Below are 22127 nucleotides of genomic sequence, written 5' to 3'. Positions count from 1 at the left end.
GTTCTCAAAACAACATAGACTCCATTTAAACCAATGTTTGAAGATTGTGCTTATTTTTTTTTCATAATTTTCTAGTTGAACTTCAAAAACAAAAACTACTTTAGTTCCCAAAAACTTGTTTTTTCCTTTGAAATCTTTAAGGTAAAATCTAAGAAACACATAAACTTCAAAAACAAAATCATTATCAAATACGACCTATTTTCTTTTTTTTTTTTTTTTCAAAACTTGGCATGTTGAATACATTAGTAGAAGTAGATAACAAAATGAAAAGAACTACTCATAAGTAGGTATTTATAACCTTAATTTTAAGAAACCAAATGCTTATCAAGACCAAATCTAAAATGAGTGTAGGACAGGGTATCAAATACCAACTAAACCTCTACTACAATTGATTAGAGATGACCATGGAAGAAGCATTCACTCAGAGACTTTTAGAAATAATTACTTTGTTTTTACAAGGGCATGAAGACTAGCATATACTTTGAAGTAATCCTTGGAGACAATTGCCTATTATATATATTAAAGGCTGAAAATATCACTTCAAATTTAGTTCACGAGCTTCTAAACCCTCCTTAGTTTAATGTCAATGCATTAAATCATTTGAGAATGATCAAACGAAGAGCTGCACAATGAAGGGGGAAAAAAAAGACCCAAAATTTAATCACATAACTATGTACCGAATCATATTTCTTCTTCAATTGAAAATGAAGACAATTTAATCACATAACTATGTACCATCAAACGAATCATATTTCTTCTTCAATTAACAATGCACACAGACTTTTTTTCATCTAAAACACAAACTATAGGGCAGGAGAATTCATAAAACTGCAAAAGAATATCCATTTCTATCACTACAAATGAGTAACAAAGCCACTTAACGTTTCAAATCTATCCTACTAAAGGGTATTGTAACTTAAGGGGGAAAAAAAAAAGCCTCAAGCAGCATTGCATTGTGAAGCAGAGCAGTGACCCAGCTTCTGTACATAGCTGATAAAAACCAGTGAAAACAATTAGGGGGGGTTTGAGGCGCATAGTTGATTATTATAGTATGTGGATTACAATAGTTTGTAAATTATAACAGTATATATTTGGAGTGCAGACTATTTTAGCCTGGGTTATAATTGCCTATGTTTGGGATGCAGACTATTTTAATCTGGGAAAGAAATGGTAAATACTGTAACAAAGAAAAATTTGAAATAGTAACACCATAGTTAATTATAGGTTATAATTAGTTGGAAACACCAACTACTATAACTGGAGACCCAAAGGTAGAGTGGGCTCACCTGAAGTTGGTGGCCCAAACACCCCCTTAATGTATGCAAACAATAAATAAGAGCAGAATATGTGTTTTTTAATTCTTATCCCTCTATTTCTTTCTGAATGGAAAAAGTTAAATGTAAATATGAAGGGGTAAAGTGTAACTTTCTTGTAATGCATTTTCTTACATAAATGACACATAAGAAGTTGGGGAATACCTGGGACGTTTTTTGAACCTTTTGAACTTCATTTATGGGCCACACTGATCAATGCTATGATGCACCAAAATGATGTTCATGAAATTGTCATCCTTCTTCCTGTTTCGTTTGACTTGCATGATGTGAGAAAAATTCTTTTGCACTGCGAGCCACCTCTGCTTCCAATACTGCTTCTAACATTATGTCAGAGCCTTTAAACTCCTCTGTGAAAAAATCAAACAGCTTGAATACATGGAACACAAATCTAATTGCAAAGTGGTTATCATTCATAATACTTGATTTCTTAAAACAAAAGTTCTCCCAAGATAACAAATGGCAATTTAGTGTAGGAAAATAACTGAATGAAATATTTAAACCCTGGCCTCCTCTCAACATAGACGAGGGTAAGAAATGAGAGCGATTCTACACGATAGTTTTTTCTTTTTTTCTTTTTTCTTTTTTCATTTTTTATGGAAAACCAAACTCTCAACAAAAGAACAAAAGGACAAATGAAAAGAGAGCCCACAAAAAAGAAAGGAAAACTACAAACATAACCTCCAATCAAGTCAAATGAGTTCTAACAGATAATTACTAAATGGCTTGGCCAAAGAAAAAGCCATGTAGAATCTTACAAAGGACCAAAGATTGTCTAGAGGCCCCTCAAGCCCTCTAAAAATTCTGTTGTCCCTTTCTCCCCGTAGTCCCCACAAAATGGCATGCACCCCTCTACGTAGGGATGGCAAAATTTCCTACAGGGTCAGGTCCCCACGTGATGTAGTAGGATTAGGATCATGGTCAAATCCTTAATTGATTAGGATTGGGATCAATTTGCTTCTCAATTCTCTATAAATAGAGAGAGTGTTTATTATTTGGATAACTATTGATCATTAAGAAAATTCTCTCATTTGGTATACACCAAATTGGTATCAGAGCATCAAGATCGATTGGGCTTGATGGCGGGAAAGAAGCCTACTATGGCAGAGACTTCCCAAACCAAAGAGGTAGAGACACCTACCGTCCTATCACCGAAGACTACAACCAAACGCTTGCATTCGGTCGAAGGTTCCATTGATGGTATCAAGAGGTCACTAGAGAAAATGTCTCTTCAGTTGGATCAATTATCCAAAGGGCAAAAACAACTTCAAGAAAACGTGAAACAGCTGCAAGAAACTTGAAAAGTTCATGTTCCAGGGTTCCAAGAACGACTCTACAACATCCAACAGCACAAATCCATTCAAGAAACATCCAAGAACCAATTGCAAACATTCAAGAACCTCTCAATAACATCCAAATACCACAAAGACAGAGGACTTTTCAAAGGAGACAGCATCAAGAATTGGGATTGTTAAGCGAAGAAATCAGAAAAGAAGAAGAGGCAGAAAAAGGAGAAGCAATCAGAGGCAACGACCATAACCACATATTAGAAGAAGACATAGGGCAATAATTCCGCAAAGAAAATGAAGAAACCAGAGAGAAGCAGTTTGTATTCGTCATGAGGTCGTCGGGGATTCCAGCTTTGTCGGAGGAGAACGTTCATGCTGTCGCAGCTTCGCTGTTGAGGCGTTCCCTTATTGATGTGACTTCGCTAGAATACCACTTGACTGCGTTAGCTTGCTGGAAAGTGGCGTGAACGCCACCGCCTTCACCTCAGTCAAACAGAAAGAGTTGTCGTCGTTGCTATTGCCGGTTAATGTTGAAGAAAGAAAATCGTGGGTTTTGAAGATGGAGGCTCATGAAGAAGAAATGAGGATAAAATCAAGGGCAGTTTTGGTATTTTCTTAAAAACTCTAAATCTAAGTGATACGATGCTGAGTTTGACATTGGACCCCCTTAACATTGGGCCACTCATCCATATTGCTATTACTAGATCATTTCAAGTCTGATTCCCAAATTAATTTTCTGAAATTTCAGTGGAGCATTCTTTTAATTCCAATTTGGACTTGGAAAATCTTACACCAAGAATTTTCAGTTGGAGTCTATCACACTCAACAAGCTGAGAGAAAAAGCTTCACTTTATCAACTGAAACTCGAAGAAGAAAATTTACACTTTGTCACTTCGATTTTTTTTTTTTTAAAGTTTTACCTTCATGTTCGTTTTAAAACTCGAGGATGAGTTTTTTTTTTTTTTTTTTTTTTTTTTAGGGATAGAATGAGTAGTAGGATTAGGGTAAATTAGAATATTATGACCAAATCCTTAATTGATTAGAATTGGGATTAGTTTTCATGATTGATTAGAATTAGGGTTAGTTTCTTTGGTTTCTTAGGATTAGGATCAGTTTCTTTTATTTATTAGGATTACGATTTAGTTTCTTTTATTAATTAGGATTATGATTAGTTTGCTTTTCAATTCTTTATAAATAGAGAGATTGTTTCTTATTTGGATAACTTTTCATCATTAAGAAAATTCTCTCTTTCGGTAGACACCATCCCACGGGTCCCCGCCCTGGATTTTTTTAATTGTTTATTTATTTATACATATAAAAGTTTTCCCAAAAAAAAAAAAAAATAAAACATTTTAATTATATATATAAGCTACCAAAACAGTAGCTTAATGCTACTGTTTTAGTTAACGTTTTTTTCTAATTTTAATTTTGTAATATAATAAATTTAATTTTTATTATGTTTATAATAAAAAGCACTAAATTATCTTTTTAATTTTTCATTTAACAAATATATGTAATAATAATACCAACTTCTTACATGCATTTTAATGTAAATACTAAATTCTAATTAATTTTAAATAATAAAAATAATAAAATAAAAGGCGAGAATTTTTCCCCGTGAGGCCCCGAAGCCCCGAATGGAGATGCCCGGACCCTGACCTTGACTCCCCAAAACATGGAATGGGACAGAGATGGGGATGGGGAGTACATCCCCACGTTGCCATTCCTAGCTGTATGCCACAAAAAACCTTCCCTTCTCATGAAAAAAAGGATGGAGAAGGATGTCTTCAATTAGCATTACCCCTATGCCTGGCCAAGCATAGACCAAACTCCTCAAAAAACTAGTTCAAGAATGCATATGCAATATTGCAACTTCAAAGAATATGATCGAGATCATTTGCCACCCTTCTGTTGAGGATGCAACACAACCAGCCCCATCAAGTTGGACACCCTCCTTGACACCCTGTCCAAGGTGAGTCTTTCGTGGAGGACCAAGCAAACAAAAAACTTAATCTTCTTGGGATTTCTCCTTCCACAACAAGACAAAGACTAAATCGCTCAAGAGTGAAGGATTAGGAAAACAAGGACTAAAAGATTTATACAAGGACCCTTTCAATGAACTAGGATTCAAAGACCGAACCTTCATTCTCCCCATAATACAATGAAACTTTCCAAGCAAAGAAAATAAGAAGCGGAGGTACTTGAACCATTTATCCTCCCAAAAAAAGTGCATCCATCCCCAACCAAACAATGAACATAGCTCATCTAACATTAATCGGGGTTATCAAGTATAGTTGGTGTCCCACCTGTCCATAGCTTATCTAACATCACATCAATTGATGTCTTATTTCCAAGTACACTAACCTCCCCAGTCAAGATTTTATCGCTATCAATGAAGAAATTTATAAAATAAGGCAATAATTATCAAATCTTTTAATTTAACAACAAATAACACACCTGGGCGCTTAGGTAACAACCCAGTATTTTCAGCCGACACAGGTAAAACGGTAGGAAGTCCAGACTCGTCATTCTGGTTTTCCATGTCTGTAGTAATTGGCAATGAAGCAGAGGAACCATTCTTTATGGTTGCTGATCCAGCCATCCTGGCAAACATGGTTGCTCGCCTGTGCTCATTTGATATTTCTGAAGTTGCAACCTAAAGAAAAGTGCAAATCCATTGAAGTCGCTTAAATATGTAGTGGCAAAAAAGGTCCATGATGATATTAAGCAATTAATAAGAACCTTGAGGATGCTAGCTGCTGGTGCAGTCTTCTCAGTAACTGGTGTAATCTTCACAGTAGGTTTTTCTTTTGCTGAATCACCTACCATTTGAAATGGAAGAGGAATAAACAGTTACAAAAACTAGACGCCCTAGTGAAGATTAGCAGTAGGGATACATATCACGTACTGGTTACACCACTATCAGCTGCTTTGAGCTCAGGATTGTCCACAAGCCTCTGAGTCAATGGCCCAGGATTCAAGATCGAAATGCTTCGAATTTCATGGCGAATAGCATCAATCTGAGCCAAAGTGTCCTGCAATTCCTTGTGAACCTGAAAATATAGAATCATATCAAAGAACTTCAATGCAAATTAAAATCCATCCCTTTTATAATCATCCAATTACGTTGTTGTTGCGTATGGTTCAGTCTAATTCGTCGCAGTCTTGACGTAAGAATAGTGTCTACAAACAGTAAACGCCACATGAATGTAAACCTATTCTGGAAATCTGGTAGTTCTATTTCTATTATGTTCCAGTAGACTGTCAAGTAAAAGTAAAATGCCTTTGCTCTTTGCCTGCATAATGGGCATGGAGAGAAAACTCCCAAAAACTTCTAGAAAAAAGGTACAAAGAAACAGGAGGATCAAATAGAAGATGATTTCATTTAATCAGCGAGAATATTTGAAGGATATATAATACACATTGAACTCTAGCAATTTACTTTTCTGCTCAGCCTAGCTCCAAAATCAACGAATCAATTCCACAGTGTACTTTGATCTGCTCAAACAAGTTTCTAATTTGACCATAACTAAGTGCAGGTTTGAGAGTGAGTGAAAATAATTTGTTTATAATTTATGTTTAGTCTTACACTTTTACGCGTGATTTCATACAATTAAAATAGGCTTTGATTGATTAAAGACATGTCTATAAGTGACTTTGAACATGACAAAAGTGATATTAATCACTTCCAAACATGGTCAAAATACGTGGTTCATTCCCTAAAACCATATTTTTACAATGTACTATTCATTGTGTTTCCAGAAGACAATGCTAATGCTACTGAAACCTTCACAAAGTCACCAAAGAATTTACTAATAGTTAGTTAAACTAAATATGAAATACCTGGCGAGCTTGGGTTTGTTGCATCACAGAGTCAAACTGACCTCGAGCTAACTGAACATATCCAATTGCTCTGCCAGCCATCCTTCCTGCCATTCTTGCTATCACTGGGAGATCCTTTGGCCCTTTTCATAATAATTTGGGAGTCAAGACTCCATCCACAGCTTAAATATATTAGATGGTATAGCAAGTGAAAAAAGAGTAGTGCAGTAATTACCAATGCAGGCAGCAGTAGCCCCAATAAGTAGGAGGAGTTCTCCATATGAAATGCCTAGCATCTGAGTTTCGTAGTGTCTCAGAACTCAGAATAGCAATCAAGCCAGGCCTGAAGTTTGAGAATGATCTCAGATGCAATAACTTTGATTCAGTTCAATCCTCACTGATCGACTGTGCGGTTATCTAAACTTTATTGAGGGGTTCCACTCCAATTAAGGACCCAACCTTCGAAAACAAGATATGAAATTTCCCACTCAGAAATATTTTCAAATTTCCATAACTGACGCACAAAAACTCTATCTTTCCTTTCTTTTCCTACGAAATTTATAGCATTTTATTAATGGGAGACTTGTACAAGTACCAGATACATCTGATTCCTTTGATAGAATCCAAAACAGAACCAAAATGTATTGAAACATAGAAGATAAAAGAGATTATTAGAGGTACCTGAACCCCCGTTTGAGATACATACTCCTCAAGCCCTAATTCATTCACTAAATCACCAAGTCACTCACCACATGCCTCCTTTCATCCTTCTAACCCACTCCATTTATAACAAAAATCTCCTATCAGACTCCTTACCTAATTACCAACATACCCTAATACAACAATTCTATTCTAATAACATTCCTATAATTACCCACCTCGTTAAACAAAACGAGAAAAAAAAATGCAAATTTGGGTACATAGCAAACCTTTTTTCTTTTCCTTTTCGCATTCACGGACCCAAACACTCTTCAGAAACTTGAGACTTAGCCCTGTGCGGTGAAAATCAGCGGACGGTGGTGAGCGGCGGCGACAAACCAATACAAAAGCAAGGGTGTGGGGCGGCACAAGTGAAAAAAACAAGGAAGAAAACGGTGGCAACTAGGTTTTCTCCGTCTAGAATCGGATAGTGTCTACCGGCGAATTGATGGCTGTGCAATGGGCGGCGATGGGCGGCGATGGGCGGCGATGGGCACCGGTAGCGAGTATGGCGTGAGCTGAGGGAAAATGGCAGAATAGAGAGATACATATGACAAACAGCGTTGGAAAAATTTGGGTTTCTTTTTTGGTACGGATGGCCCCTTTTTGGGCCAAATGCAAAATGGGTACGAAAATTAATGAATTTTGGTTTGTTTATATATCATCACTATGTGACATTAACACTTTACACTAAATGAATTCTTCTTCTATTTTTTTTTTATTTTACGACGTTTTTTTTTTTCTTTTTTCGTTTCTTTCGGAGTTTCTTCTCCTTCCTTTTCTTTTTTTTTTTCCTACGATTCTTTTTTGTTGCGCTTTTCTTTATGCATTTCTTCTTTTTCTTACTTTTGTTCTTTTCTCCCCTTTTTTCTGCGTTTCTTCTTCTTTCTTCTCTCTTTTTCTTTTTTTCTTTTTTTCATCGGACATCAAACATAGAGTATATAGTATTAGAGCATCGAACATCAAATGAATTTTTGAATCGAGCATTGAACGTGAAGTATTGAGGATCGAGTAGCATGTGACTAGTATATAACATAAAGCATAGAGCATAATACATCAAGTATCTAGTATCAAGTATCGATGATTGATGATCGAGTAGCATGTAGCTAATATATAGCATAGAGCATGTAACATAAAACATAAAGCATAGAACGTAAAGCATCGAGCATCGAGCATCAATTATCGAGGATCGAGTATCAAGTATGAAGAAAATATACGAATCACAACACTCATATGGTTTTTAAGGTCGAATGAGTAAATTCACAAGGTGTTAGTGCAAGCAGAAGGCTACTTTTCATTCAATTTAAAAAATGTACCCATTTTTTCAATTGATCCTTAAAAATGGGCATCTGAACAAAAATTCCAAAAAAATTGTAAAGGAAGTACGGTTACACACATTTTGATAAGTTGGATCACAAATTTGATTAAATTTTAGTCCTTTTATCATTTTAAAATTTAGACCTTATAATTTGACAAAACTTCCTTAATACAATGCCACTTTTTTTAAAAAATGAAAATGATTTTATTATGCCTCATGGTCAAAACTTGATCTCGAGTCTTTTATAGCTAGATGCTCTAACCATAATGGAAAAGAGTCAATCCATGATTCACACAAATTTAAACTTTTGGCACTTTTGGTCACACATTTAGCCATTGCATTCAGCATACGTGGAACATATTCAAAGGAGATGGAATTAAAAGGAGAAGACAATTCCCAGATTTCCTTCAACCATAAACGAGCTTCTTATTTGAGAGAACGATTTCTTGGAAACTAGATTAATGGCTTCAATGCAATCAAATTCAACTATGATTCGCGTGCTTCTTAGTTTGTTAGCCAACTAAATTCCATGAAGGATGGTGTAGATTTCTTCAAGAAGAGAGGGATAAAGAACATCGGAAGAAGCAGCAGAGACAACCATCAATTTTCCCTTGTGATCTCTAATTTTAGCTCCAATACCAAATGAAATCGGTGAATTTGTCTAGGCAGCATCCACATTGAGCTTGAAAAAACCTTCAAAAGGTGGAGGTACTTTCTTATTAAATCTAGAGAAATTGTTGAATCGAGTCATATATTTTATTTCTGAACAATAGTTCTAAATCCATTGCCTTTTAGCTATGGGATTAGAAATAGGTTGTCCATGAACAACGTTGTTCCTGTCATTCCATAACGACCAACAGGTAATGGCTATAAGCTCTAGATCTTCGATTGATGAGTTTGAGCTGAGATGAAACCATCTATCTATAAAAACTGTTGTTGAAATCTGATTTGGTAGAATAAATGTATAATGTTTGTTTCCAGACTTGTTTAGCACGTTCATAAGTAAAGAGAATATGGTCAGTGGTTTCAAAAATTTATCTAACAGACAAGGTAGGTAACATCTAAACATACTCCTTTGCTCTATAAATTTGCTATGGATGCAATAATATTATTTGCACAGTTCTATATAAAGTGTTTGATTTTTGGAGGAATTTTGAGATTTCAAAGTCTATTCCACATTTTCTCTATTTTGTTTTCGCTTGAGGATGCTTGAAGAACTTTTAAATTCATGTAAAGTTTATATCCACTCTTCGATGTGTATACCCCTTTGTTTGTCATGATGTCAAATCAATTAATCATCCAACCTTGTATTTAAGGGAATTGATCTTATGTGATCAGCCTCTTCTTTTATTAAGACTTCTTTTAGAAGTTTGTAATTCTAGCAGCCTCCAGGTAAAATGAACCAACCACTCTAGCATTATAAATATTATGTTTTTGATAAAGATGGTTTGAAAGTGATAGAGTGTGGCATCCAAGGATCAATGTGTTGGGTTGATACCCTAAATCTTGTGGGTCCTGTAATTTGTAATTGTAATGTACAAACAATCTATTTATTTAATAAAATCTGAGTTATTTTATTCGACATTTAGTAATATTAACCCACAAAACTAATAAACTAATATCCAAGGTTATCTTCTATAGCTTAAACATGTATGTAGAGACATACAAGTGGATCATGTTTAAGTGATACCCTAAATGGTCTGTAATAGATGGATAAAGTTGGGTATCTTATCCTAGTGATACTACAAATACGACCCGTTTTGTAGATGTTACAATTGTTGTAAAGTTCTATAAATGATCTGATCATGATCATTCATGTAGAGACATGTGAATGAGAGTGTTCTATACGAAATGGTTTGTATAAGACTGGACCATGAAATGAATAGTCTCATTATATAACGTCGATAATAATAGAGACTTACATTTCACTAGAATGACCATAGGTGACATGACTTAAATCCTGAGTGAGTTGCCTATGAATGCGGCCTTTTGATTTGCATAGGTGAGAGTGGCTAGATCGCGACTCGATATGCCTACCATTTTGGGGAATCGTTTGATTGGAAGCTGGGAACACAACTATGCAAGATAGAATTCATTCCTTCCTTAATGTCAGAGTAAGTAGATAAATTGCTCCTTAAGGGTTGATTCGAAGCTTGAATAATGTGGCACCACACTCTCTCTTGGTTCGAGAGGGGTTTGGTCATAGTTGGACTATGATTTATTTTTCATTAGAGAGATCAATAGTACTTAAGGAGTTAGATGTAACTACATAGGCAAAATGAAAATTTTAGCCCAACTGTACTTACGAGCAATTTGTGAAGGATGATCGCATTATCGACTGGTTATATCCAATAGACACAAAAATATATTTGCAATGTGAAAAGTGCAACTGTCGTTCTTTAGTGGAGTGACCGAGAGTTAATGGATGTTGAGTAATTTAATTAAAAGATTTTAATTAATTATTCACATATCATTAAAGTTTCAATCTACAGGTCCTAAGGTCTCCTCTTTTGCTCAGCTGGGATTAATGAAAATTAATTTTGGATTAATTTGAATTGTTCAAATTAATTGTGGGAATTATTTGTATATGATATAATTAATTTAATATATTTGATATATCATAATATAAAGTTTATTTTGAAAAAATTAAATATTTAAATATGATTTAAATACTAATTATATGGATGAGATCATATAATTAAATTTAATATAAATTTGATTTATATTAAATACCATGATTGATTGAGAAAATTCAAACTACAGATTATATTGTATTTGATACAATATAAAAACTATAGGTTATATGTTCTATTCAATATAACATATAGTTTAATATATAATATATGATAAGTTGGTTATCATATATATATATATATATATATATAAACTTTTATTAAATTAAATTTTGAATTTAATTTAGGAGGGAGTTATAAGTCTCTCCCCTTATTTTCTCTCTTCACTCAATCGTGGAAGTGGGAGTTATGTGATTTGGTTATTTTTCCTTCTTCACAGTAAGCGCAGAAGGTCTGTATGAAATTCTCTTCCAAAAACGTAATTCATCCCAAGTAAAATTCTCTCCTTCTCAAAATTATTCCTCCTTCTCCCAAAAATTAATAGAGCCCACAACTCTGTTAATTTTTAACTCCTGAGAAGAATACAGAAGGTTCACTTGTGGTGATGTCCACATTGATTTTTTGTTCTGTTCTAGTTTCAATTAGAGAGTTTGTGATCAACTGGAATGGATTTCGTGAAGATTAATGTATTCTTCAAGGGTAAGTAAAATTATAAACCCTGATCTCCCTTTTCTATTTAATTTAAAAGCATGCTGTAAAATTTATGTAAAATGTATAATGCGTTTCTCTGTAATTATAATTATGTGAAATTGAAATTGGGACATGATCTGTACTTCCGCATCGGACCTCACAGTCCTTCAATTGGTATCAGAGGCAGGTTCTTGGTCCCAATTTTAATTTTTTCCAGAATTAAAATTTGTTTAATGGTGGATTGCATTACTATACTACATATCATGTTGATGAATGTATGGTTTTGCAATTTTGGATGTTTCGGGATTGGATTGTGTAGAATTTATTGCTTTATTTTACAAATCGATTTGTAAGGTTCTTTTTTTGGGCATTAATATGCAATCGAATCTGTATATTTATTGTTTGTGTCATTCGTGTCTTTTTCCACAACTTTTTGGAGAAAACGAGACCCAAATCGGAGCAAATTCGATAGAGATTGCGATTGTACATTAGGCGATTGTACAGTAGCGTTGCAATGTTGTGCCCTTACAAACCGATTTGTAAAATAAAGTAGCATTTTACAAAAGTGGGCTACGGACTATGTAGAATTTACTGCTTTATTTTACAAAAGTTATAATATATGTTTGCATGCATTAATGACATTATCATGCATCATTATATTATAATTGTTATAATGTATAGTTAGCATGTTTGGATGAATGTCGTCGTAAATTTCTTTATTTTATTATATAAATGTTATGTATGTTAAGTAATAAAATGGGAATTGCATGAAGCATGTCATTACTTTAGGTAACTTTATAATTGTTACAATTTTCATAAGTATGATATCAAATGCAATGAATGGTTTTAATTTGTTTCATTTATTTTAACTAAATGAAATTATAAATTAAAATAAATAATACATTATAATTAAGAGTGAATTCCGTCTTGCACCCTATGTCCCCAGCTATCTACCCGATCTTACCCCTAAAATGAGAGGTTTATTAAGCCGACACTATGAGTCAACACTCACCCATGCAAATCTAAGGATAACCTTGAATAAACAGGAGTTCGTAGTTAGCTCATGACTAAGGTCAAGTTACCTAGGTCATCGCTTTAAAATAGTTAGTCTTAAACAGTAAACAACGCTATAAAGTAAGAGTGGCTTATTTCTTGGTTCGATCTTATGCAAACTCATTTCATAAAACGTCCCTGATCTTCATGTCAATACATGAGTGAATTAGGATCATTTTGTTTTTAGCACTTTACAACAAATTGTAACAACTACAGAGTGGACCGCATCTGATAGTGATACCAAAATGAGGTACCCAGCCTTATTCGTATACTATAGACCGTTTTGGCTATTTACTAAACTTGATATACTCTTATGTCTCCACATAAAGTTCAAGCATTCATATAATAGCTATGGATCTTCAGTTTATTGGATTCAGGTTCTTTCTATAACGAAATGAGTAATTCATACATTCAATAACAACGTTATTTAATAAAACCTCAATAACATCTTTATTAATAACATAATAAGCTTATTGTTTACAAACCATGAGTTTTATGACATAAAACCCAACAATTAAAACATGCAACATTGAATTGAAGAAGAGTTTGACACATCAAACTCTACTAATTAAGTGGATTAGGTGGAGAAATTGGAAAAAAATGGGAAAACCCCACTTCTAATTTTAAAATAGTCTTTATTTTAATTTAATTTCAGTTTTTTTAAATAAATCAAATTAAAATAAAATAAACTTAATTTCTGAATTTTAATTTATCAAATTCAAAATAATTAATTTAAAATACTTTATTTTAAATAATTAATTAATTAAACAAATTTAATTAATTAATTTAATATCAAATATTAAATTAATAAAACACCTAATCCATACATGAATCACCATTCATGTATTCCATATTTAAATCAAATTTAAATAATTCCAACTCTCCAAATTCTTTTAATTCGTTAATCAAACGTTAATTATATCAAATATAATTACCAAACCCTAATTCAAATTCAAACATTTCAAATTCTCTCGACACACTATTCTAACATTTAACCATTTTACGAGCTAGTAGAGAGACCTAATGGACCTACAAATCATGAGCTCCAACGATTTGAGATTAATCGACTAAACTCTTTAAACCGAATCAATCATTATTTGTTAACTATCGAGACATACCACTATAGCTCAGTAGTTGCACTCTCTTCACTGTAGATATATTTTTGTCCACTTGATTTAACCATAATCAGTAAGTCGATCCTTCTCAGGTCGTTTGTATGTACAGCTAGGTCAAAATTACCATTTTACCGCTGGAATACATCTTGCTCCTTAAGTCTCTTGATCCTCTAATGAACAATTTGTTTATGGTTCTACCAATAAACCGAATCTCTCTCTCCCACAAGAGGGTGGGATCCCTTTGTTCAAGACCAAGAGTCAGTACTTAAAGGAACAACCTATCTACTAACCCTAAAATGGGTATGAGTGAATTCTTTTTTGTAGAACTATGTCCCCAGCTATCTATTCGGTCTTATCCGTAAAATGGGAGGCTTATCAAGCGGTGATGTTGAACCACTCTCATCTATGCAGATTAAAGGATAATCTCGAATAAACAGGAGTTTATAGTTAGCTTAGGATTAAGATCGAGTTACTGTTGGAGTTAGCATGTAATTAGTGGAAGAATTCAGGATCATTATTAAGCACTCTAATTCATCAAATTTAGCATCAAATTAAGCATGTTCATCAAATAAAAAGAGGGTTTCAGAAAAGACTCACCTTTGATGACTTTGAACTTCAAATTCAGCTTCAATCTCCTCAGGTACAAGGTGTAGACCACCAAAAGATCTTCCTTACTATTCTCTTTGGACCTTAAATTGAGTTGTGGGACTCAAAATGAACTGAATTTAGAGAATTTTAAAAGAGAAGACACTCTTCTCAGCAAAAAAAAAAAAAAAAAAAAAAAAAAAAAAAAAAAAAAAAAAAAAAAAAAAAAACACTTTGCATCCCTTTCTGCAGTAAAAAGCACTCGATTTTATTCAGTCTCTTCATGCAACCATATTGCATAGGTTGGATATAGCTCCTAATTCTTTGATTTAGTGGAATGGTGAGAATGAACATAGGTGATTTTTGCAAGTGAAAAAAATCCACTTTAGTGGGGTTTTCCAAAAAAATCCAATTTCTATTTAATTTTGAAATTCTTTTCCAAAATTAAAACCAAATTTCAGTATTAATTCCTTAATTAATCGGAAATTTCATTAATTTTACCAAAATTAATTCAATAATCAATTTTTTAATAAAAATAAAAATTAATTAAATAATTTAATTAATTCTTATTAATTTAATATTAAATATTAAATTAATTAAACACCAATTCTACAACCATTAATCTCTATTCATTTAATTAATATTTAAATCAAATTTAAATATTATTCGATTCTCCAATCTTGTTTAATTCAATAATTAAATGTGTAATTATATCGCATATAATTACTAATTCCCTTAATTCGAATTTGAACGTTTCAAAATAAACTCATCACTCTATTCTAAGGTTTAATCCATTTGTGAGCTAGTAAGTAAAGGGACCTAATAGACCTACGGATCATGGGCTCCAACAATTCGAGATTAATCAGCTAAACTCTTTAAGCCAAACTAATCAACATTCATTAAACCGAGTCACTCCACTAAAACCCAGTAGTTGTACTCCCCTCACGGTAGATATAATTATGTCCACTCGATATAACCATAATTAATAAGTTAACCCTTCACAGGTTGTTCATAATAACGGCTAGGTCAATAGCTGTTTTGCTCCTTAGATTACATCTTGTTCCTTAAGTCTCACTGATCCTCTAATAAACAATTAGTTTGTGATCCAATCAGTAAACCGAGTCCCTCTCAAGCCAATGAGAGGATGGGGCCCCTTGTTCAAGACTTGGAGTCAGCACTTAAGGAACCACCTTTCTACTAACCCTAAAAGTGGATAGAAGTAATTTCCATCTTGCACCCTATGTCCCCAGCTATCTACCGACCTTACCCCTGAAATGAGAGGCTTATTGAACTAGAGTTGTTGAGCTAACCCTCACCCATGAAAATCTAAGGATAATCCCGAATAAATAGGAGTTCATAGTTAGCTTAGGATTAAGGTCAAGTTACTCGCTTTGAAATAGTTAGTCTTAAACAGTAAACTACGTTATAAAGTAAGAGTGACTAATTTTTTGGTCCGATTTTACACACTTTTTGCATTGGGTGTCCCCACTTGCATGTCTTCACATGAACGAATCAGGATCACTTTGTTTGTAGCACTTTACAATAATTGTAACATCTACAAAGTGGGCTGTATCTAATAACGTTACCGGAATAAGGTACCCAACCTTATTCGTATACTATAGACCTTTAGTTATTTACTTAAACTTGATCCATTTTATGTCCATATAAAGTCCAAGTATTCATATAATAGCATGGATCTTAGTTTATTGGATTTAGACTTTTCAAGTGCAATTTACATATTCAATAACAATTTTATTGAAGAAGCATCAATAACATCTTTATTGTCAATGGAATATGTTTAATGTTACAAATTTTGAGTTTTATGACATACAACCCAACAAACTCCCACTTGGACCAAAACTTCAGTGGATTTACTGAAGGAACTCGTATTGAGGAGATCCTTGAGCGGAAGCGATTTGTCCAAATTCCATTAATTATTGAAAACTTAATTTACAGTAAACATACAATATATGCATTCAAAATAAATTACAACATGCTTTTTACAAGAAAAAAGGTTCAAGATACATTACCTTTAAAGACCTTTCTTCTTCACGTATCCCTCGAACAATCACGAACTCGGCAACTCCTTGAAGACCTTCTTCAAGAATATTCGAACAGTAATCCAGACACTATCACAAAGAGTCCTTGGTATTATCGGGGTGAAAACCTAAGAGTGGTGGACTCTAACTATTTTGGTTAGGAGAGATAGTTTGGGTGGAGGAAGAAGATTAAGAGTTCTCTCACAAACAAAAACACATAACTTTCTGTCACTCAATCGTTCAACAAAATGTAACGTTCAATCAGAGGAAGAAGAAGAAAAACACTTTTCTTTTATTCCTCTTGCCACAAAATCAATAATCACTCATTAAGGTGGTTGGAGAGAAAAGAGGAAACTTATTGTTCAAATAATAATAAAATAATACAAATAAATATGATAACTAATATATCATATACAATATAAATTATAGTTTATTTTCTCTATTTTATGGCATTTAATATAAATCATATTTATATTAAATTTAACAACTATGAATCATATTCATAGAAAATATATTTGAATCTGATTCAAATATTTATTTTCTCCCATTAAACTATAATGTATCAAATACATTATAACAATTATATCATATATAATTAAATCCCTCTTATTATTTTGAACGATTCAAATTAACCCAAAAATTGATTCTCAACTAAATCCTTTTGAGCTACCAAGGGGACCTTGTGGATATGTAGCTTGAAGCTCCAATCGTACATGAATAATTAATTAAACTCTTTAATTACATTATTCACCATTCGTTAACTGTTAGACACTTCATTAAAAACCGACAGCTGCACTCTTCATACTACATATATATTTCTGTGTCCATTGGATATAACCAATCGACAGTGTGATGACCCTTCACAAATTGCTCGTAAGTACAGTTAGGCCAAATTGCTGTTTTACCCCTGTAGTTACATCTAACTTCCTAAGTACCACTGATTCCCCTAATGAATAATAGATCAAAGTCCTACTATGACTAGACCCCTCTCGAGCCAAGAGATGGTGTGGCGCTACATTATTCAAGACCCGGAATCAGCCCTTGAGGGAATAATTTATCTACTTACCTTTGCTTCAGGGAAGAAGTGAATTCCATCTTATGTAGCTATGTTCCTAGCTCCTTAATCAGACGAATCTTCAAATGGCAGGCTTATTGAGTCGGCAATCTGGCCACTCTCACCCATACAAATCAAAGGACCGCCCTCATAGGCAGGAGTTCACGGATTCAGGTCATGTCACCTATAGTCATCCTGGTGAAATGTAAGTCTCTATTATGAACAACGTTATATAAGAGACTAATCATTTCGTGGTCCGATCTTATACAAACTTCTTTGTATAGAATACCCCTACTCACATGTCTATTACATGAATGATCAGGATCAGATCATTTGTAGCACTTTACAACAATTGTAACACCTACAAACCGGGCCATACTTGTAGTGTCACCAGGATTAGGTACCCAACTTTATCCATCTACTACAGACCATTTAGGTTATCACTTAAACACGATCCACCTGTATGTCTCCACATACATGTTTAAGTTACAATGATAACCTTGGATGTTAGTTTATTGGTTTTTGGTTAATGCAACTAAAATATCACATAATTTATAGACAAAGTGAATAAAATATCATATATTATTAATCACATAAGAGTTTGTCCATACAATGTTTACAAACTATAGGACCCTATGAGATTTAGGGCATCAACCCCAACAATCTCCCTCTTGACCTGCAGATAGTTGGGTGTACAAGATAATAAAATACAAGTACACAAAACAATAAACTAGGGCATAACACGCTCAGTACAATATTTACGTATATACAATGTTGAGTAATGAGAGACTAAATACAATAAACTAGGGCATCAAATACCCGGTATTTCTCTCACCTGCCCAAAATCTATCTATCTTGTACTCCTAGTCCCACTAGGTGACCCTCGAACACTTTAGCCGAGAGGACCTTTGTAGTGGATCAACTAAGTTGTCTTCTGAGGCTATCTGCGTGACGATCACGTCTCCTTGGTGTACGATCTCCTTGATGAGATGGTATTGTGCTCGATGTCCTTTTCACACTTATGGCTTTTTGGTTCTTTGGAATTTGCAACTGTTCCACTGTTATCTCAATAGAGGGTAGATAGATGCATATTTCGAACAACTTCCAAATCTGTCAAGAACTTTATGAGCCATACTGATTCTTTGGTTGCTTCACATCCAGCTACATACTCAGCTTCCATGTTGAAGTCAGCAATACAACTTTGCTCGATATTTCTCCATACTATAGCTCTTCCCTTTAGAGTGAATATTGACCCCGAAGTTGATTTCCTTGAATCCACATCGGTATGGAAGAAAAAAGTAGGGTATCTAGTAAGGATCAGATCCTTAGCACCATACACGAGCTTATAGTCCCTCGTTCTCCAAAGATACTTGATGATATTTTTAATCCAATGATCATATCTAGGATTGGATTGATATCTACTGACAATTCTAACTGCGTAGCATATGTCGAGGCGTGTACACAACATGGCATACATCAAGCTCCTGATTATTGATGCATATGAAATTCGTTTCATAATCTCAACCTCTTGAGGTGTCTTAGGACATTGCTCCTTAGACAAATGAATTCCATGCCTGAAAGGTAACATACCTCTCTTGGAATTTTGTATTTTATTTATAGACAATATCTTGTCTATATAAGATGCCTGAGATAATGCTAATATTCTGTTCTTACGGTTCCGAACTATTTGGATCTCAAGAACATACCGAGCTTCTCCTAAATCCTTTATTTGGAATTGTGTGACTAGCCATCTCTTAACGCCAGCTAGAAATTCTATTTCATTTCCAATGAGTAGAATATCATCAACATATAGAACTAGAAAAACTACAGTTTTGATCTTCTTGTAAACATAAGGTTAATCAATATTCTGTTTAAAGTCATAAGATTTGATCGCAGGGTCAAATCTCATATTCTAGGATCGAGACGCTTGTTTTAATCCAAATAGATCTATTAAGCTTGCAAACCTTTTGCTCTTAACCACGTTCTATAAACCCCTTTGGTTGAGACATATGGATATTCTCTTCAAGATAGTCATTCAGAAAGTTTCCTTGACACCCATTTGCCAAATTTCATAGTCATAAAATGTGACAATGGATAAGAGTATTCTAATAGACTTGATCATGGCAACCGGAGAAAAGGTTTATTCATAGTCCACCCTTCTCTTTGGGTAAACTCTTTTGCCACGAGTCTAGCTTTGTAGGTTTGTGCCTTACCAACTTGGTCTCGTTTTCTTTTGTAGATCCATTTGCAACCAATAGATTTTATCCTTTCTGGTTGTTCTGCAGTTCCTATACTGAATTGAAGTACATTGACTCCATTTCGAGATCCATGGTTTTTATCCATTGGTCTCTATCCACATCTTCCATTACTTGTTTAAAAGTCAACGGATCCTTTAAGCCATCATCAGGTATGGCGACCTGAATTTTCGTTAAATCCATGTAATGGTCAGGCTGATGAACAACCCTCCTACTATGTCGAGGCATTCTCAACTCTTGAGAATGATGTGAAGTACCAATTTCATTAACAACTCTTGTTGAAGGACCAACTTGATCAACAACTCTTGTTTATCTATCTGTAGGTTCTCTGAACATCTCATTTAATACTAGCTTACTGTGAGGCTAATGATTCTGTATATGGTCCTCCTCTATGAATATCGCATTTGTCAGTACAAATACTTTATCCCTAAAGATCATAAAAATAACTACATTTTGTTTCTTTAGGATAGCCTACAGTTACTTTACGTCATTGAATTGAAATAGCCAGTTTAGTAGCAAACAATTGTTATAAAGAAAAAGTGACTATTTCATGGTCCGGTCTTATGCAAATATCTTTTGCATAAGATGCCCCCACTCACATGTCTCCAAATGAATGACTTTTGGGATCACATCGTTTGTATTAATATACAAAACAACATCCATAGTGTCCCCAAGATAAGGTACCCAACCCTATCCATATACTTATAGACCTTTTTGGCTATATACTAAAACTCGATCATCTTTTATATCTTTACATAAAGTTTAAATATTTATGTTGTAGCCATGAGTTAGTTTATTGGACTTTAGTAATGAATGCAATTCAGTAACATCCTCAATAACATCTTTATTGAAAGAAATCTCAATAATATCTTTATTATGAATAAAATATGTTTAATGGTTTCAAGGGTCATTCTAAAATCTTTCATTAATGATATCTCTCTTAAAAGCCTCCAAATTTTTCATGGTCCCAAAGGATTTCATTGAAAACACCCCCTAATAGCCACATAAAATTACTTTCTTAAAAGCTCCCATGATTTATACTTCTTGTTAATCTAAGAAAAACCATAGAATCTAGTGAATCTCCAACTAATATCGTTTCATTCCATTGTTGAGTTGATATAAGGCTGATTATAAGATAAAATGTTAACCAAGACAAGTTGTTTCCATAAAATACTAGACCATCTTTAGAACCTTTTAACTACAACACAATCATGAAAGCCACAAGCAATTTTCAATTTGTTTGTTGTTTTGTCTCAGCATTTGATTTCTTAAAAAATCAAGGTGGTTGAAGCTTTGAATGCCCAGGGGTTCCCCAGGCCTTAGACATTCCAACAAAGAGGTTTCATGATATTTGTAAACTAGACATCCGTGTCTATTCATTTTCATCAATGCGGGCTCTCTTCCCTTTGTCAAATAAGTTTGGGAAATCTCTTTATCTTATAGTCCATTTTGGTCTTCCTTTTCCAGTTCTTTGTCTTTTATTTGGCAATTCTTTATCCTCTTTCTCAGGTAAAGAGTTTTTTAATGGATTCCCCATAGTATGTATTTTTCTCTCTATTATGATATGCAGGGCCTTCGAGACTTTCCAAACTGCAGAGATCTGAGGTAACATGTGGTGATGATAACTCATTTTCCCTTGTAATTAAATCAAAAGGGTGGCAAATGGATCTCTCTATCGTTTGGTTTGGAATGTTAACTAACACCTTGATCTTCATTTGGATAATATTTTGTTGATGCATTTGATTTATCCTGATTTTCCTTTTGGTTTGATTTCATTTGAGATGGGTTAGCCTCTGTTTTTTTCCTTGGAAGAAGTTGGTGAGCTCGGGTTTTTCAAAATTTTGTTGTTTCCATAAAATCGTAACCAAGAACCAAATCGGAAGTTTTTCTTTTTGAAATTTTCATGCTTCTGAATATATGTTGGGCAGTCTTTAACAACATGTCCAATGATGATACATTCAAAATAGAAGTTCGGAAGTCATTCGTATTGAAAGGAGGCCTATCTTCCTTCAAGAAAGATTGTTGTTTTGATAAGAATATCTCTTTAGAGGGGTTTCGGGATATCAATTATCACTTTAATTCTCAAGTTTTCTCTAGCAGAAGCCCTCTTGGTCACAATCCACATCTACAAACAACGACTAGATTGAACTATAATTTGAAGAGATAAAGTCTACAAATGGCTTTTTCCAGAATCAGAAGGTGTTTGTCGAGTAACCATGGGCCTGAGTTCAAAACCCAACTTATGTCTGTATTGTTATTAAATTTAAAAAAGAAGATGTTTCGGCCAACATTCTCTATTTCATT

General features: G+C 33.9%; 1 protein-coding gene across 3 annotated transcripts; it reads right to left on the bottom strand.

The window, feature by feature from the left end:
* Nucleotides 1-264: 264 nt before the first annotated feature.
* On the bottom strand, nucleotides 265-7931 carry LOC120068168 (uncharacterized). Of its 3 annotated transcripts, none has more exons than XR_005479115.2 (8): nucleotides 7372-7771; nucleotides 6678-6901; nucleotides 6464-6585; nucleotides 5529-5673; nucleotides 5363-5442; nucleotides 5078-5276; nucleotides 1479-1681; nucleotides 265-622 (listed from the first exon to the last, which is right to left on the bottom strand). XR_005479115.2 is itself a non-coding variant. In XM_039019874.2 (7 exons), the coding sequence occupies exons 2-7, from the start codon at nucleotides 6736-6738 to the stop codon at nucleotides 1566-1568; spliced, it is 723 nt and encodes a 240-aa protein (XP_038875802.1). In that variant the 5' UTR covers nucleotides 6739-6901; nucleotides 7372-7931; the 3' UTR covers nucleotides 1194-1565. The 3 variants fall into 3 exon arrangements, 1 of the variants encoding a protein (XP_038875802.1); XR_005479114.2 differs by lacking the exon at nucleotides 265-622 and adding an exon at nucleotides 675-990; XM_039019874.2 differs by lacking the exon at nucleotides 265-622 and having other exon boundaries at nucleotides 1194-1681; nucleotides 7372-7931.
* Nucleotides 7932-22127: the final 14196 nt, after the last annotated feature.

This window comes from Benincasa hispida, chromosome 12 (genome assembly GCF_027475165.1).
Source record: "Benincasa hispida cultivar pf3 chromosome 12, pf3_genome.v1.1, whole genome shotgun sequence".
Classification (NCBI taxonomy): Eukaryota; Viridiplantae; Streptophyta; class Magnoliopsida; order Cucurbitales; family Cucurbitaceae; genus Benincasa; species Benincasa hispida.
Note: the sequence above shows the minus strand (reverse complement) of the source record. Positions and strands in the feature narration are given on the sequence as shown.